The 18,336-nt window shown below is 39.5% G+C and overlaps 1 protein-coding gene across 9 annotated transcripts in view; it reads right to left on the bottom strand.

Moving 5' to 3' along the window:
- The window catches only part of usp7 (ubiquitin specific peptidase 7 (herpes virus-associated)), a 38,949-nt gene that overhangs the window by 14,012 nt on the left and 6,601 nt on the right, over positions 1-18,336 (bottom strand). For 7 of the 9 annotated variants that reach the window (XM_057861195.1, XM_057861196.1, XM_057861198.1 and 4 more), the window contains 15 exons: positions 18,072-18,210; positions 17,835-17,923; positions 17,613-17,721; positions 13,114-13,244; positions 7,358-7,412; positions 7,193-7,273; positions 6,591-6,681; positions 6,245-6,327; positions 5,640-5,749; positions 4,532-4,709; positions 4,012-4,156; positions 3,787-3,917; positions 1,190-1,324; positions 626-727; positions 446-551 (listed from right to left, as the gene is read on the bottom strand). In XM_057861195.1, the coding sequence (XP_057717178.1) occupies positions 446-551; positions 626-727; positions 1,190-1,324; positions 3,787-3,917; positions 4,012-4,156; positions 4,532-4,709; positions 5,640-5,749; positions 6,245-6,327; positions 6,591-6,681; positions 7,193-7,273; positions 7,358-7,412; positions 13,114-13,244; positions 17,613-17,721; positions 17,835-17,923; positions 18,072-18,210 (1,685 nt within the window). The remainder of the gene's footprint in view (positions 1-445; positions 552-625; positions 728-1,189; positions 1,325-3,786; positions 3,918-4,011; positions 4,157-4,531; positions 4,710-5,639; positions 5,750-6,244; positions 6,328-6,590; positions 6,682-7,192; positions 7,274-7,357; positions 7,413-13,113; positions 13,245-17,612; positions 17,722-17,834; positions 17,924-18,071; positions 18,211-18,336) is intronic. The other 2 variants (XM_057861200.1, XM_057861201.1) reach the window with 1 other exon arrangement.

Below are 18,336 nucleotides of genomic sequence, written 5' to 3'. Positions count from 1 at the left end.
TTGCATCTTTAGTATCCAAACTGAAAGCTAATACATTAACTCATTCACAGCTATAGACAGTGATTGATATCGAATTCATATGAACAAGGATGACTGGCATTGAATGATTGTGTTTCTGTGCCATTGACATCGATAGACGTCCGATCCATTTGGACTTGGGGGGCTAGTAGCGATCGAATCATCACAGCCCCCTACAACAAATCGATCGGATGCCTATCGCTGTCCATGAGTTCGTTTTTTAAACAACAATAGACGTTGGAACAGTAGGAAGGTTGTTGATCGGTTTCCTTAGTTTCGATGTTATAAGTTGTAATACCTCGGCATTACAGTGTCGTCAATGTAAAATGAGCTTTGGTTCATCTATTGCAATCAATGGCAGCCAGTGATTAATGTAGAAAGGGTAGAAAGTGAAACTGAGTTGGTTTAAAGACTTGTCATTACTTACGGTCTTTGTCAAACTTCGGTAACGTGGCCCCACTGGCTGCTAGTTCGGCATCCACAGTCTCCAGAAATATTGTCCATGGATTCTCATTGTCACTCAAGGCAATCATCTAAAAGAAAACACCACATATTGTATATAAGAGGGCACAGTAATTAAGGGAAAAAGGCCCTCGCAATTACTTACAGACTTGTTGCAGTCAGCCTCATAGTCGAGCATAGCGGGCCGCTTAGTTCCGTTGCTCCGGGCTTGCATGGGCCACAACCTCATCTGCTCCTGTGGAAAACCCTGCAAGGAGATAGAGTTCATTTTACAATGAAATTGGAAAGTCATAATGGTGACAAAACTGCAAGTGTCATGTATAAAGATTAAGACTGTTGACTAAACAGTGGTGTCTTTGTTCAGCCTTCTGCTGCCTTGTATTGTTTAAGTGTCTGCTTGCAACATGTCTTCTGTTCACTGCGTGAATGAGGTTCAATTCACTCAAGTATGGCTTTGGAAATGTACTCTATTTTCCTCCTGGTGATCAATCAGAGATGCCTTATCTTTTTATGATGGTCTAATGTATAATAAGATAAGCGAAGTTATCAACAAACATCTTTTGGTCAATTTTGTGTTTGCGAGCGCTACCTCATTTTGTCAGCAAACCGAAACATTAATTGAATTTCTTCAGCCAATAAAAGGCATCTCACATGCTATGTTTTAGTGCATTTTATAGGCTTCATAGCTTGGCCTCAGAGTATTTCTCACCATGGTCTGGGAGAGGTTTTGAACAAACTCTTGCAAGGAGGAGCTCTTCAGGACTTTGAAGACAGTGTACTTCACCTTCTCCTCATCATACATGTCATTGCCCTGATGACCACAGAACTGGTCCTCTGTCACCATCTGTGCACAGACAGGAGCCACAAGATATATTCAGGTGAATGGTAAAAATAAATAAATAAATAAATATCACAAACAGTACAGTGAGATTAAACTTAGATGCATTGACTGTGGTCATCCGCTAGTTTCCTGGAGTCATTACCAACAGACTGCATAAGTCTTGCAATAAAAATTAAACATTCTGCCTTTCACAACAGATTACTAACATCTATGGAGAAAAAAAACATTTTCAAAAGGTTTGTCAAATAGCCAATTTACTTATTTAGTTATTTGAATACTAATACATGGAAAATACGCTACGAACATCTGTACTGCCTTTGCTCAGCCAGAGTCCCCCACGCGGTCCCATTCAAAAGTGAAAACTTCCTAAGCCCTTAACGCAGCAAAATGTTGTCGAATCTCGTTTATTAGTTGGTTAATAAGTACATTGTTTGCTCTTTGTCAAATGTTGAGATTTCCTTTTGGGATGAAGAATGAGGGTTGTAACCCCCTAGTCCCACACCCAAATAAAATATATTTTCAAAAATCCATGACATGACTCAACCATCTTTACTTTCACATGATGTGCCTGTGCCTGCCTATCTATGAACCAGGGGTCGCGTTTACCGAATATTTTCCGTCGTTGACCGATTTTTTAAAACGGTGACGGAAAAAACTGAAGTCCATCCGTCATTTTGACAGGTTGCAATTCACACTCCAGACCACAGGGTGGCGAGTGAGCATATTAATTAGCTATTGTTTCTCTTGATGCATGACGTCGTTGGCCTTACTCTGAAAAATGTCAAGGCAACTGAGTGTCCGAAGTTTCTTCAAAAAGCCCCAAAACGACGATGGTGTTGATAAAAGAGGTGAAAAAACATGGACTGCACAAGCGGGCAAGGAATTCAAGTCCATGCGCACCGAAGGAAGGTGTGAAACTACGTTCAGGTCACAGCAGGTGAACTGTTAATTTCATTGTTCCATATGCTACATATGGTAGGCTACCTACCTACTGGGGCCACAGTCAGCTGTTTTTGTCACTGCGGAGAAAAAGTTACATATTCATCTGCTTGATGTGTGATGGCACGGTGTGGATTCTCTGTTAAGCTTGTTCGGACAGAATATTAATTTAAAATGAATGAAAACTAAATACTATTGAATATGTTGAAGCGGTATGCAATGTTAAGAGTCTTGTTAGCTCGAATTGCTGTGTCAGCCGCTGTAGCTCTGCTGCTCTCTGTGAACTCTCTATTCAAGTGGGAACACGCGCGGCTCTTAAGTGTCTGTCACGTGACTGTGTCGTAGCCGCTAACGCGCTCGGCCAAATGGACACACAAGTACGGAAGGTGAATTATGCCAAACAAAGGGTCACCACAATGTCATTATCATCATTTAAAAAATTTAAGTGACGGGTAAAAATAGATTATGACCGGATTTTTATGACCCTGTCAGTCAAAATGACAGACAACGAAAAAGTCTAGCGCAACCTCTGCTATGAACAGTGTGTTTAGTAATAGTGGGATTTGGCCATTCTTAAAATTATTGCAAGATTTGATCCGCTATACTTTCACCTGTACAGCAGGTGTCAGGACAGAGCTAATATGAATGAAACAGCTTAATGAACCTTTGGCTGACACAACATAAGACAATGTCTCATTGGTTCATCGAAAAGTAGTCACAAGGCTACCAGCGACACAACAACGCGAAAGCGGGACAGCCAAACCCACGTTAAAGCAGTGTCCAGCAGCATAAAAATGCCACGCGAAAAGAAAAAAGGGACCAGAACGCGACTATGGAATTTTTTGCCTTTTCCGGGTGTAACACGTTACTTTTTTGGTATTGCTACGCGTAACTGTGCACACGCGAAGGGCTCATTCAGTGCGTCAGCACAAACTCTGGTGTTGAGCGGGGATGAAATAGAACTTGGTAAATCTTGTCAAACGGTTTATATTAAAACCACCGCAACTTTCAATTTTTAATCTCAAACACATTTTGCAGCAGAGCTGTTTGCTGCATACAGTATCCAGCAAAATGATTGTTAATAATAACTTCAAATTTGCAAGTTTACTGCTCGCATTTGCATGTGTAAATAAAAAATCTGCATACAGTGCATAAAATGTGGCGGTCATAAGTCTCCATGCGAGACCTGTGTTTGTTTCCCATGACTAAATCCTGTCCAATCAGCACTTAGCAATTCCGAACCAAAACAAACATGCACTTAGGCTGCACAGATACCGGTAAGTATTTTAATAGTTGCCTAATCACCCATTATTTCTGCGATCAGTTGGCCAATTGACTCACACGTTGATCAAATGTTATATTATGACAAAATTGTACTATGATTAGTAAAAACTATGTTTTCCAATGCAAAATCATACACCATGAAAATATACCGAAAATATTATCCATTTAAAAGCAACTGGTGATTAATTTGTTGCATACAACTCCACATTTCTATGAAAGGCAACCATCTCCTGATTTCCTACCTGAACTTGCATGTAGAGGTGAGCCTCTTGACGCTCCTTCCTCTTCTGGGCTTCCACCCTCTTCTCCTCCTGTAGACGCTCCACCAGTTGCTGGGGTATGTCCACGTCAGTCATGGGTAGGAGCACCTCGCCTGAGACGATTGAAAATGTGCGTTAGCCAAGCCTGTGACGTTCTTCCAAAGGGCACAGGAAGTGGTTGCACTCCATAAATCCCGTACTACGTACTGAGCTTGGACTCCCGAATGTACACCAACATGTATGCATTGGTGCAGTGGCGAACAGAGAGATCATCGTCATGTCCGCCATAGTTGTGCTCAATGGCCTCCTCTTTGGTGCAGCGTGACACCACGTCATCATCAAACTTGCACCACTGCAGCAGAGCAAAGAAGAGGCAGAGGGTGTAGGAGGGGAAAAAGGAGGAGCACAGAGCACTTAAGACATCCATTTATGTTTAGTGACTCAACCAGAGGCTTTCAAACAACACAGTCTTGATTTGGCTGATGTTCTGACATTGCTATCCTACTGGTGACTAGAATTTTGAAGCAAAGCTACTTTTGAATGAACATTTTTTTAATGGATTTAAAGCTTCAATAGATGAAATATATTTTTGTAGCAAAACAGAGCCATTCATCTCAAATAGTTCTCAATTAAACACTGAAAGATGTATTAGGCACAATCCATCATCACAAAAATTACAAAAGCACAGAATTCTGGGTGAAATGTATAAAAAATAAAATGTTCTCACTATTGGTTCCTTGACACTCACTTTGCCGTCTCCTTTGGGGTTAAGATAGACGACGTAGTGACCGCCATGGTTGTCCCCGCTGTGTACGAGAACAGCGTGCAGGATGTAGTTGGCCGGGTCCTTGGTGTCGGGCTTTTGAAGGAACTCATCCAGAGGTAATTGATCTGGAAACTCAAACCTATGGCAGACATAAGATGTTAGGAATATCAGAATAAATATATCAAAGAGAGAAAAAGAAGAATTAAAAAGATCCAACAGATAGACTTATCGCTAATTCAACCACTACTCAGAAGCTTAGCAACGTGAAGCAGTGATGGGCAGCTTTGATGTTTGACAGGTCAAATATGTTTAATCCAAAAACCGTTCCCTCAAGCTTCAAGGTACTGGGGATAACATCAAAAGGTGTCAAGGAAGCTAGCGAAAAATAGCTAACATTGCGGTGTTTTATTTTTTCTTTTTTTTTTTTTTTAAAGATATATTAGATCAGCGATTCAAGGGAGTCACAGACCGCTCTACCATTTTAGGAGAACTTAGATATCAGGGTTCCTGCACCATTTCAAAAGTCAAATTTAATGCTTTTTTAAAACCTTAAAATATAATTTAAGACCAAAACATGTCGCAACAATTTCTAATGAAAAAAATCAAATTTGATTTACCCAACCACAGTACTGCTGCCACAGTCCGCTGGTGTTTTTCTCCTCTCATGTGCGACTTGATGGCTTTGACCCCTATTGTCTCTAACGAAAAATTCTTTTTGCAAGACTTTGCACCGGACACAGTTATTTTCACCAGGGGCCAATCTCCTCTTAAATAAACCATCTTCCATCCATTTTTGATTACATGTACACTTCCCCATCTCTTCACATGATCGCTCACCTCTACAACCGCAAACAACCAGGAATTGGCATCATGGCAACAACTCAAGTCCTAAACATACACAAAGTACTACACTGGCATTAAGCACGACCTTGATTATGTGGATTTTAAATTCAAAACATTTAAAGACTTTTTAAGGACCTGCGGGAACACTGGATATAACAAAATGCACATAATATTCACATCAAGTAAGAAGAAAAAACAGGTGAAAAAGGTATCCTGACTGTTGCACCTGTCATTAATCTTGATGTTTTGGTCAGTCTGTGGGTCATACATGAACCTCATCAGCTGCAGGTGAAGGATTGGTGGGAAAGTGAGAAACTTCACTCCTTTCTCAGCTTCCTGTAGACCAAACAAGTAAACATCACATCCTAAATGTTGACATAGATGCTCACATGAGTCGTTTTTTTGTAGGCTAGAGCAGTGATCCCCTAAGCACGATGCAGCAGCAAGGCATACTGTTTAAGATCATGTACTGCTTGGAAAATATACAATTTTCACTCTACTAGTCCCAAAATAATATTTACCACAAATATATTGTTTTCAATCTAATTACCCGGTACGTCTCTGACATATTATGGTGACAGGCAATTAAATTAAATTAAAAATTAAAAAAGACAATTAAATGATTTTCCACTAGATGGCCAAATGTCAAAAACCTGTGTATATGAGTCAAAAAAATATTTTTGGTAGAGTTAATGGGATGTTCCCAATTTAACATATATCCCTGAATTAAGGAAAGGTTGGGAAACACTGGGTTAGAGATATGCATGGGGGACTTTTTAAAAACACTTTCTTGGGATTAATGATTGTAATCCTGTTACAATTAAACCATACCTGCAGGCCATGTTCTCCCGCATCATATTTGTTGTCTCCATCTAACTGTTCAGTTGCCACATAATCTTTAAATGACTCAAAGACTGCGAGAAGGAAGGAGAACATACTTTTAGATACAAAAGGAACAATATCACAGTGGAACATTTAGAGAATTTTTAATTTAACAACTAAAAAAAAAACACACACATTTATACAGATCTATTGTATGACTAATCTACACACTAGAAAATTTATATTTTTTATATTTCATCAAATAGTGGATATGAGTGAAAAAGCTACGACTTAATCACAGTTTTCCCCAGAAAATTAAATGCAAAATTCAAAAGGTCGCTATGCTCATACTCACTGTTTTTCTTTCCTTTTATGCTAAGCTGAATGTCGTAGTAATCCTCTATCCGCTCTGATCGGTAGTCCACATGCTTACACTGGATGTACGACTGTAAAGCAACACAAAAGCATACATCAATCAGAATGACCAAGATGCCTAACTGAACACAATACAGGAAAATTTGTAATTTTTCAATTCTTTAAAATAAACAATAATTTGAGTCCTAAAAAGCATTCCCTCATGGCATCGTTACAGAAAACACCATAACTATTCAACAAAATGGGCAATTTTTTCCACTCTGCTGTGTGACCTTTATAATGTTGGAAAGAAGAAAAGAAAAATCACAAAATTGCTCTGACTTAGAATATCCTCACATTTTATGATCAAATTATGCAGATATGACTGTAGTCATGTGACCATATCCATCCTTCAACTGTGAATTGAAATTCATTTATCACTCAGAGACATTCAATTCATTTGAACCAGTAGGGTCCGTCAGCAAATGAACAAATGTTAATTCGCTGCTAGCCCTCCTGGTTCAAATGGATTGGATGTATAGCGCTGTCATTGGTGGCCACAGCCTGAAGTCTGTCAAAGACAATGAGGCAGAGTGAACGTACCACCATCTTTCCCCTGAAGAGTTTAGGGATCGTTCCCTCAACGCAGGTGCCTTTCATTTTATTCTCCACATTGTCAAGGAGCTGAAATAAACAAACCGAAATATTGATTTCCAGAAATGAAAAGCAGATGGACCGTCGTTAAGGTTGTCTTTTGTGAGAACTCACCACCCTGCACAGCTCTTGAACATCATGCTGCATGAAACTATCTAGGGTTTCCCACCTGCAGAAAAAAAAAAAGTTGTCTTTATCAGTCTGTCAACTAAGGCGAGGTTCATACTGCAGGTCTTTGTGCACAAATCTGATTGTGTTTTTCCGACTCGAGTCAGGCATTAACTTGACGGTCTGACCAGTGAAGGTCCCATAAAAGTGGACCATTTCAAATCCGATTTAGGTCACTTTCATATGTGGTTAAAATCCGACCTGGGCCATATTTTTCCAGAATGTGGCTGCAGCACACATATACGGCCAATTTGCCCCGAGAGTCGGGGCAAATTGGCCGTATATGTGTGAGTTATACACGCACAGTGTGTGCATACTATCAATCTATATAAACTTTGAATATAGAGCTGAAACGAATACTCGACCAACTCGAGTTTAAAAACTGATCAGAGTAATTTTATTCGCCTCGAGGAATCGTTTTTTTCCCCAGCTCTAAGCATCACATTTTACCCGGACTACTTTTAATGCGGGACGTGCGTAGGGGAAGAAGCAATAATACCGGACTGCAGCCAACAGCCGCTACAAACTATGCCAATTGCCGACGTTGCTAAATAACTACGCCTGCATGATGCTACGGTGGTAGCAGGTAACGTCGGATGCGTCTCATAGATATTGCACGTATATAGAACTAGATGCGTAATGACAGACTCTGGGGCGTTAGTAAACAACCGCCACCTTAACCCCTTAATGCCGTATGCGGCGATTCGGCATCAAAGTGTTTCCGCTCAAACTGCGGCCAAAATACCGTCAGTCTTTGTTCACTGCCGGTCAATTTATTGTAAACACATGCCTAGGAACCTACTTCAAGCATTAGTTTCTGTCGGGTCCGACCAGAAACGACACCACATCCTTTTCCCGGACCGCGATGTTCAAGTTGTGAGTCACGTCCAACCTCTCGTCACCTACTTGACAAATTCGGCCGATTCGAGGTAAGTAAGCTGAAATAAAAAATATGTACCGTCTTATTGTGTACTTGTGTCGCTAACACAAGGAGATAGTTTCTATGACGAGTATTTTTCAAGCGCTTTGATTATTTTGCTTTGTCGCTTTTATGCCACAGCCGGCATCAAAGGAAAAGCGCCCCCCCCACCCCCCCCGCAAACGTAAATGCGCTGTTTGTCGGCGGTTTGCAATACTCGCACGCCTTTTGTGTATAAACTACCACTCTCGTTATCATCTGTAAACATTACAAAAGTAATGTGTTGCATAAAAAAGAGCATTTGTAGTGATTCTTTTTCTGTAGAACAAAAAAATGAACGCATCCTTTGTATGCAACGGTGCACACGTGTGCGTCCATGTTGTTCCGCTTTTAGACACGTTTTATTTAGACATTGCCACACTTATCTGTAGACATAACAAACATAACGTGTTACATAAACAATGTAATTGCTATTGATTTATTTCTCTAATGAAAAATGAACACAGCATGTGCTGATAACTATCAAACAGAAGAATATGTATGTTGATGGTTTTAAACACATTTTATTTTGAAATTATAACCGTAATTTGTGTTCCTTATTTTTCTGCAGAAATACAAATGGACGCAGCGGCTTTTTACGCTAAGCAAGCACATCGGACCAAAACTACTCCTGTGGAGAGTGATGAGAGTGCTCTCAGTGAAAGTGAGGGCAGATGCTGATGGGCCGCCTCATCCACCTCCAACCACCAGTGCTGCACCTGCAAGAGCTACTACATCGAAAAGAAACAGGATACCTTGGAGAACTGTAAAACAGCAGAACTCTGCAAAACTTGTTCATGTTGTACTGGTCCAGTATAACTCGAATTCCGATTGTAGCAGATGTCATGACCCGAGACAGATGGGAAGAAATAAAACACTTCATTTATGTGACAACATAGCACCCAAAAAAGCTTTACAAAATTAGATTACTAATTGACACACTTCTCCCCAAATTTCAAGCTCTCTCTTAGGACCAAATGTTGTGTGTAGATGCGCAAATGGTTCCTTTCAAGGTCAGATTGAGCCTAAAACAATACATCCCCTAAAAGCCATACAAATGGGGAGACAATTTTTTGTGCTTTGTGACACAAGAGGTCTGATGCACTCATTTGATGTATTCACAGGGAAAATAGATCCGGTACCAAGCCAACCAGACATAGGAGCCAGTGGTAACATTGTGCCAAATGCTGAAAATGCGCGGCAACGTTGCAAACTCCCAAACTGTAAGGGGCAGAGCGTTTTCAAATGTGAAAAGTGCAATGTACATCTGTGCTTAAACAGAAACAATAATTGCGTTTCTGAATTTCACAAGCAGTGAAAAAAGATGTATCAATAAAAGTGTGTTCAGACCTGAGATGGGAACATGTGCCTTTTTTGCCATTTGTTTTACTTAATTGCCTGTTGTCGCTAATCGGCATCATACCTAAATGTATGCCTATTTTATGGGCTATATTCAAATGATCACTTTCAATTTAATCTAGCATCTATCTGAAGGTAAAAACCAGGCATGAAAATGGGTCAGGGGTTAAAAAGGTGAGTAGGGTGTGGAGGAGATATGTTCCGGCGTTCTGCCAAAATGTCGTCTGTCGGCGAAACGTCCTACATGAGGCGAATTTGAAAATATAAATTTTTCACATGAGGCTTAATATTCGAGTTAGCGGGGGTTTAATTAGTTGAAGGAGTTGATTTCAACCACCATTGACTCGCGCTATCTTAGCCACTCCAGAGCCCTGAAACTAACAAATAACATGCAAACTGCACAGAATTTGTTCAAATCAACTTCATCGACTAATTCAACCCCGGCTAACTCAAAGAGTAAGCCTAATGTAAAAAATTCTGAACTTCCCCTTTAAAATAAAGACCATTGAATATGGCCATTAGAATGTTGTCTATAAAACTTTTAGAGCAATAAAACAAACAACAAAAATGAATGAAATGAACAAGAATCGTTCAAAGTATTTCATAATGGGTCCAAATTATTTTTCGAACAGATCATGTGACCATAGCACCTTAAAGACAGCCGTTTGCTTTGCTTAGCCAAAACTACAGCTGAGGAGGCAAGATGGATATTTAGAATTTCTTTGAACCTAAGCTTTCAAAACCTTCAACAACAACAGAGCTTGAACCGAGAATTGAGCACGAGCAGTATCAAAAAGTCCTGGCTGTCTTGTCACCTGTTGTACTGCAATTCCAAGTGGTGCTTGAATGGGATGCTTTTAGCGGTCGACAGTCTTTTTGAGCCAGCGCAAAGTTCGTAGCGCACGGAGATATTTTGGTCATCTTTACTGGACAAAAATGTGAAATAATGGCTGTGTTTCCAGAGTGCAAATGCAGCCGTTTGTTGTATATCTCCTGCCTATTTCATTGCATCCTGGCGAGGTAGCAAGGCTGTGTTGTTTTGGCCGCTAACTCCCAGCGCTCACGGCTCACGCATCATGGTAATACATGTGACCCGTTTTTTTTTTCCATGCCCGATTAGAAAATGTGACATGTGATGTCACTCCCATGACTACAGTATTCTTCATTCAACAATAACAAAATAGTAACGCACAGTCATCAAGGAAAGTAATCAGATTACTGAGAAAAATGAACGTGTTAGATTAGTCTTTACTGAAAGTAATGAGATTACAGTTACGCATTACTCAAATAATGCGTTACTGACAACACTGCTTTTATATTACCGTTAAATACACTAACTTGACGCTAACGGGAGCTATTTTTTTGACCGGAGATTTGGCAAGCTCTGGCAGTGTTCAACGCTAGCTGCAACGAACGGCAGTAATTTTGTCATACCGCAAAATATGAAAACGATTGAAACCATTCCTCACCAAATTCAATATGCTGGCAAATGCATTCATCTAAAAAAAATTGGGAGTGAGACCTCCCCTCGTCCAGCGAACGTGAATTTGTACTTAGGACAAGATTTTCTGTCGCAATTAGCCATCTTTGGCGCTCTCTTTTTTCCCCCCCTGCATTCAAACTTGTTTGCTCTCTCAGCGGCTGTGATTAACCTCAATGAAGTTGCTCTCCTAGCTAAGCCTTGCCTATCATTTGTCTTTGTAAATTTTTAGTAACTTTGTGTATTGAATTAGAAAGAAAATGTGTGTTTTGTTTTTGGCGAACTTTTTCATGAAGCTAAACTGTTGAAGCTACTCACACATGGAAAAATATGATTGTACAATGTTTTAAATGTATTCATTTGGTATATTTCAGTTACCATGATTTGAGAGCTCAATAAATTGAAGAAAAGTACGCCCTGTGTTTGGAGTGTTTGTTTTTGGGTTTGCTGGAATAGCGTCACTGACACACGCAGCATCAAACAGGGGAAGGGGTAAGCGCTGCCGCGCCAAGCCACTTCTGGACACATGAAAGATAACAAATACGTACTACTGTATGACGGAAATTTTTAGTGGTTTTGTAACCGCGACGTTTTCATAGCATGGTAAACCGTGAAGGTAACCAGCACATCTCTACACCTGACCCCCATACCCCCCTTAAAAAAATTCTCCTCGGATCTACACGATTCACGTAGGTCATCCTTTTTTACTTCAAAACGGCGAATTTCGCCGAAAGGTGAGAGTTTTTCATGCCTGAAAAATACACCCAAAACAATTTTTTTTGTTATTGGAAATAAATTTAGGCATTAAGGGTTTAAAGCAGTAGACTTCTCAGCGCTAATAAATAAGATAAACGTTACTGTCCCTTGCTCACGTAACGTTAGCCCTGTGGAGGCCTAGGTATGTATTTATTATGACTACTGTCGATGTGTGGCTAACGTCTTACATACAGGCTTTATTTAATCTGTAAAAACATAGCGCTGTGTAAAATAAAAACATAATAACGATAACTCAGTTTTAGCTCAGTAGTCATTGCTGGATAAAACACCAAGTAGCACTGGTCCCTAATGTGCTTCAATAAAGCAGGCGTCATACATTTATTTTGAACACTGCAAAAACTCAAAATCCTATCAGGACTTACAGTTTAGACTAACTTAAAACTTAACTAGAACTTAAAAATAGCTTGACACAAATGGAAATTCAATTGAAACACGTGGGAAAAACACCTAACTTTTAAGTGATGTGTGTTATCAAGCGTAATGACATTTTTAGGTAAGAAATAAGATTTTTTTTTTTTTTTTTTTTTTTTTTAAATAAGATCTAGAAGTTTTTTGAGTGAAATCAGTGAATTAGTCTTTTTTTCTAGTCACACCTGAGATGCAATTGTTGGCTGTTTTCAACAATGTACATCGAAAATAAAGACATTGATCAACTGAAAATGGTTCAATATTAGATGAAAAGTGTTGTTTTCACATGTATATTTATAATTGCTCTTTACCCAAAAAAAAAAAAATGTTTTATCTGATTAATCGATTAATTGATAGAATTTCCAGTCGAATACCCGATTACTAAAATATTCGATAGCTGCAGCCCTATTTGAATGTAAGACTAAAACTGGGATTATTCATGTCAGTTACTTGTGTCCTCTTTTCAGAAATCAAAATATGATCACCCTAGAATGGCGTTGAGCCAGCATTTGTTTTGATGTTCCTGCACATGCGGGTCAGTTTGCACAGCGCATCTCGGACTGCGAATTTGTGCACATGCGTCATACTTGAACGGGCTCAATGGACAATGGCAGTCTGAACGGGCACGCCAAAAAAACATATGCCAAAAAAACGGAATTGATCATTAAGACCTGCGATATGAACCTAGCCTAAGAAACACAGATAAAGAATGTATCTTACCCGAAAGACTTTGTGAGTTTCTTGGTACCGACTGGCTTGTCGCTGTGTTGTAGCTCATAAAAAACCCTCTGCAATGCCAGAGGAACACTCTTGGATGAGTCGTCTCCCTCTGTTGGCATCATGTACACTGCCTGCAATGAGAAGATACAATATTTACAACTACTTTCTCTTCATATATATATAGTCCAGGGCTGTCCTTTTGATGAAAAGGCCCTCTTGCATTTCTTAAACCTAATACATTCAAGCTAAAGTATTCATCATTTACCTTTCAACTAGAGCTGAAACGAATACTCGAGTAACTCGAGTTTAAAAACTGATTCGAGTAATTTTATTCACCTCGAGGAATCGTTTAATTTTGTCCCCTCTAAGCATCAAGTTTTGCCCGGACTACTTTTAATACGGGACAAAGCGCTGATGTTATGTGCGTAGAGGAAGAAGCAATAATTTTTTTAAAAAAAACCTTACTGCAGCCAACAGCCGCTACAAACTACGCCGATGTTGCTAAAAACTAGCTTGCATGATGCTACGGTGGTAGCAGGTAGCATCTGATACGTCTCATAGATATCACATGTATTTTGAACTAGATGCGAAATCACAGTCAGCAGAGTTAGTAAACAGCCGCCATCTTAAAGCAGTAAATCTCTCAGCGCTAATAAATACAGTAAGATTAACGTTACTATCACGGCTAACGTGTCTTACATACAGGCTTTAATTAATCTGTAAAAAAAAAAAAAGCACTGTAGAGTGATGAGGGTGTAAAATAAAAACTTAATAATGCTCACTGTCAATTTGAGCTCAGTAGTCATTGCTGGATAAAACAGCAAGTAACACTGGTCCCTAATGTGCTCCAATACAGCAGGTATCACACTGTAACGTTGACAAAGAGTCACCGCTTCGTTAGGTTTCAATTATTTATTTTTTGGGAACTTGTGGAACAACCAACACACGACTGATGTCTGCGGTAGCCGACGCACCTACCAGAATGACAACAACGGGAAGGCACGTCTCTCGCTCTCCCGCACCTCACTCGGTGCATTCAGGAACGCATGCAAATATCCCCGCCATATTATAACCTGATATGTTACAATACATTTATTTAGAACACAGCAAAAACTCAAAATCCTATTAGGACTTAAAGTTTAGACTAACTTAAAACTTACCTAGAACTCAAAAATAGTTTGACACAAATGGAAATTCAATTGAAACACCTAAATTTTAAGTGATGTGCGTTATCAAGCGTGATGGCATTTTTAGGTAAGAAATATATATACATATAAATTTTTATAAGATCTAAACGTTTTTTGAGTGAAAGCAGTGAATTAGTCTTTTTAATTCTAGTCATATCTGAGAGGCAATTGTTGGCTGTTTTCAACAATGTACATAAAAAAAGACATTGATTGACTGAAAATGGTTCAATATTAGATGAAATGTCTTGTTTTCTCATGTATATTTATAACTGCTCTTTACCTAAAAAAACATGTTTTATCCGATTACTTGATTAATCGATAGAATTTTCAGTCGATGACTCGATTACTAAAATATTCGATAGCTGCAGCCCTACTTTCAACCATACATCACTAGTATTGACGCTGTAATACACGTGTCCATGTTTTTTTTTTTTTTTGTGTTTTTTTTTTTTTTAATCAAGACTTCATTATTTGTCAAAAGTAAAAAAAACTATTTTAGTACATTCCATAGCCCACAAACGGGACTTCGGACATGACAACGTAGTTTCACACTCGCAGCAACCCATTCATTGTGTATGTGGGAGAGGACTTATTGGCATAAGTGAGCGGCGGCAGCGGCCGTTTTGGACGGAGCGGCAAGTCTTCAGTAAATTTTCGCCAAAGTGCGGGACCGAAAATAGAACCGTGTTCTATTTTCACCGCGTTTCCACGCCAACATCAGTAACACATCCAACAGCAGAGGGGCAGGTGTACTGACATATGTGCTAACAGGCTGTTTCGGCGGACGGATACACGAAAACCTAGAAAAATGAGATGGGTGGGGTTTTTTGGTTTTTTTTTTTTTTGCAAGCTCTGGGACACTCGAAAAATGGCTCTCACATCTCTGCTTGCTAAGCTAAAGGATATCTCGATGTGCTTTTGTGTGGAAATGTAGTTCAAGAATAACAAAAAAAAAAACACCTTCTCACCCAAAATCGTAAAACTACAGGGCTATTATAATCTCCCCTACACCTCGAAATAGGAAAAGTCAGTAAATATGCTGAGTCCACCCGCTTTTCACTTCCCGATAGTGTCTACGTCGGCCTACGTGGCTCCTCCCATTTTGAGCTTGCCCCGAGTGTGAAAAAGCCTTTAGCCCATATATTTAAAACAAAAACTGTTGTGTGAAGGCAATGCTTCTCAATTATTTCTTTTGCGCCCCCACCAGGAAGACGTAAATATTCCCGCCCCAAACCCCACTCTTTGCCGCCACTGTGAATAGTATCATTTGTCTGAATATTATGAGTACACCTCTGCAAAACGGTGTGTCCTTCTCAATATTAGAGAAAAAAATATATACAGTATAACAACACACAATAATCTATGACTTGATTAACATTGTTTGGTTTGTAACAGAAAAGACAAAGTGCATCATTTTGCCTGAATTATAAAAAAGTCACATCCAAACTGTAAAAATACACTCAAGATACATTTTTTGACCATTTGATACTGAAAAATAAAATAATAAAATTAACATAATTACCAACATTAACTCATGAGGATAAAATGCCACACAATTTGACCGAAAAAAATTGGAGAACAAAAAGGACAGTGTCATTGGCCAGAGGGACCGTTTTAATTTTTGCAAAGGCAGTATGACATCCTTAGCTATGGTATGGTGTTATTTTGCACTGAGCAACTTGGTATGCCACCTTATATGATGCTAACAATTAGAGCTGGGAATCTTTGGGCACCTAACGATTCGATTACGATTCAGAGGCTCCGATTTGATTATAAAACGATTATTGATGCACCCCCCCTCCTTTTTTTTTTTTTTTTTTTTTAAATAAAGTTTTGTACATTAGTTCCAAAATTGTTCAAAAATACTCTCAGGCTAAACCAAACTACTATTTCAGTATCAAGTTAACATATAGCAGTAAAAAAATATACAAAAATAACATTAAATAAAAAAACTCCAGTCCCCATTCTGTATCAGCAGCTTTAAACTACATTCAATTAATTTAATGTTGTGAATCAACAGTTAAAGTTGTTAAAATTGCTCCCGTTATTCCTTAATTTCCCTTTTGACTACTTTTGACATGTGAAAGTTTTAAAACTATTTTAAAGATAGATTCAAGTCAATATTTTACCGATTTAGGAGTATTTTAGATAAAAAGTTAATTAGGTTTGCTTGGAAGGTTCGCTACAACAGCATTGCAGGGAAGTTTACTGCTTTAAGATGGCGGCCGTTTACTAACGCCCGCATCTAGCTTTTTGCAGATGTGCAGCTACCGCTATCGAGTCTATAATCCATCTAGTCCTATATAAATGATATCTACCGTAACATTATGTAGCTTAGCTGTACTTGTAGCAGCTTTTCGGCAGCAGTCAGGTATGTTGTTGTGTTTTTTTATCTCGTGGCATGAGTTGAGCTAGAGCCGTGAGTTGAGCGTTGGCATTACCCGAGGGGCCGGTTAATGAGAAGCATAATGTTTAGCTACTCCCGCTCCGTTCCGTCCCGAAGACCGCGCGGCGCGCTGAGTGTGTTGTACTTCCGCTTTACTTGGCATATTTCAATAATCGGAATTTGGATGTTTGTGAATCGTTCTCGAATCTTCCACGGCCGAATCGCGAATAATCTAAGAATCGGAAATTTTGCACACCTCTACTAACAATGCTCGCTGATTTACTGATGTAACACTCAAGAAGCAGGACAATTGTTGGCAATATTCGACACACTTTCGTTGGAAAAAAAAAAAAAAAAAAAAAAATCAAGCGGGTTATCAATGTGATTGGGGTCTGGTCTAATGTCTAAGTGATGTCTAATTGATTTGGTTTCCTGCCGTCTGCTGTAAACATTTTTAGACACAGTAAACAGCCTGGTCTTTCCCCGTCTGCCACTGTATTAAACGTCAAATCTAAAAGCCAAACACTACATATGCTTTGTCATTTTTCCTCGTCTTAGCTCATCATTTCTCCAGTGCGCTTTGCTGTGTGCCCTTGTTTGGTTTAAAAATACTGCGCACACTCTGAAAATAAGCGCCACTGCCACCCACTGAGTGGATGTGCAATTACACTTTATTCTAGTACTCCAAAAAAGTATGTTCCCCGAGGTCACATGCGCCACCCACTCTGCGTCCCCCTGGGGGACCAGCCCCACTATTTGAGAAGTACTGTGGTAAGGGAAGTTGGGTGCTGGTGCTTATTACAGCTTACTTAGCGTGAAAGGCAAACTCCAACCAGAACTGGTCACTAGTCAATTTCAGCGCACGTACAGAGAAAGACAAAGACGCATGCTCCCACTAAGTGGCAAGTGAACCACAAATATCTTACCCGACGTAGTTGGTTAGTGAAGAAGAGTGTCTGTAGCAGGCTGTTCATGTAGCAGGTTGCTCCTTGGTTCTTGAGTCCAACATAGCCTGTGTGTTTCTTTGAGTCCCAGCTGGTTACATATGAAGCAAAGATTACTATTACAGCATAGACTTGATACAGACAGGCAAGGAAAAAGGCAGGCTTAGAACACTCCAACCCAAAAGCCAGTCGAAAGCTACTTACGCCACTCCATGTGGGGCATCTGCCTGGACGTAAACTTCAAATGTGACTTTGTCATCATCGATAAAGCCCCTTTCTGGGTCAGTGACGTCCTAAAAAACATTGTCGATCAAAAGGTTACCACCGGCAGTTAAACGAATAGGGAAAAAAATAGTATTAAATTTATGTAATTAGTAAGTACATATCATTTTTTGAAAAGTGGGTGTATTGGCGGAATAAGTGCAACTGTGATAAACTTACACTCCAGGACATAAAGTTGGAAAAGCCCCAGTCGTTTTCTTTGTGGAAGAACAGGTGACCAATCCTGCGACTGAATGACTTCTCGTCATCTTTATAGTTAATGATCTTTAGCATAGCCTGTGCATGGCACGACCATGACCTGAAAACATATAAAGCTTTAGATTTTTCTATGTAGATTGACATTTTTCCAAAATTTTCATCCTGCATTACTTTCATGAAGGCTGTAGCTATCCTGTAAAGCACGTCGCAATCAGTGAATGAAATG

This window comes from Corythoichthys intestinalis, chromosome 16 (genome assembly GCF_030265065.1).
Source record: "Corythoichthys intestinalis isolate RoL2023-P3 chromosome 16, ASM3026506v1, whole genome shotgun sequence".
Taxonomy (NCBI): Eukaryota; Metazoa; Chordata; class Actinopteri; order Syngnathiformes; family Syngnathidae; genus Corythoichthys; species Corythoichthys intestinalis.
Note: the sequence above shows the minus strand (reverse complement) of the source record. Positions and strands in the feature narration are given on the sequence as shown.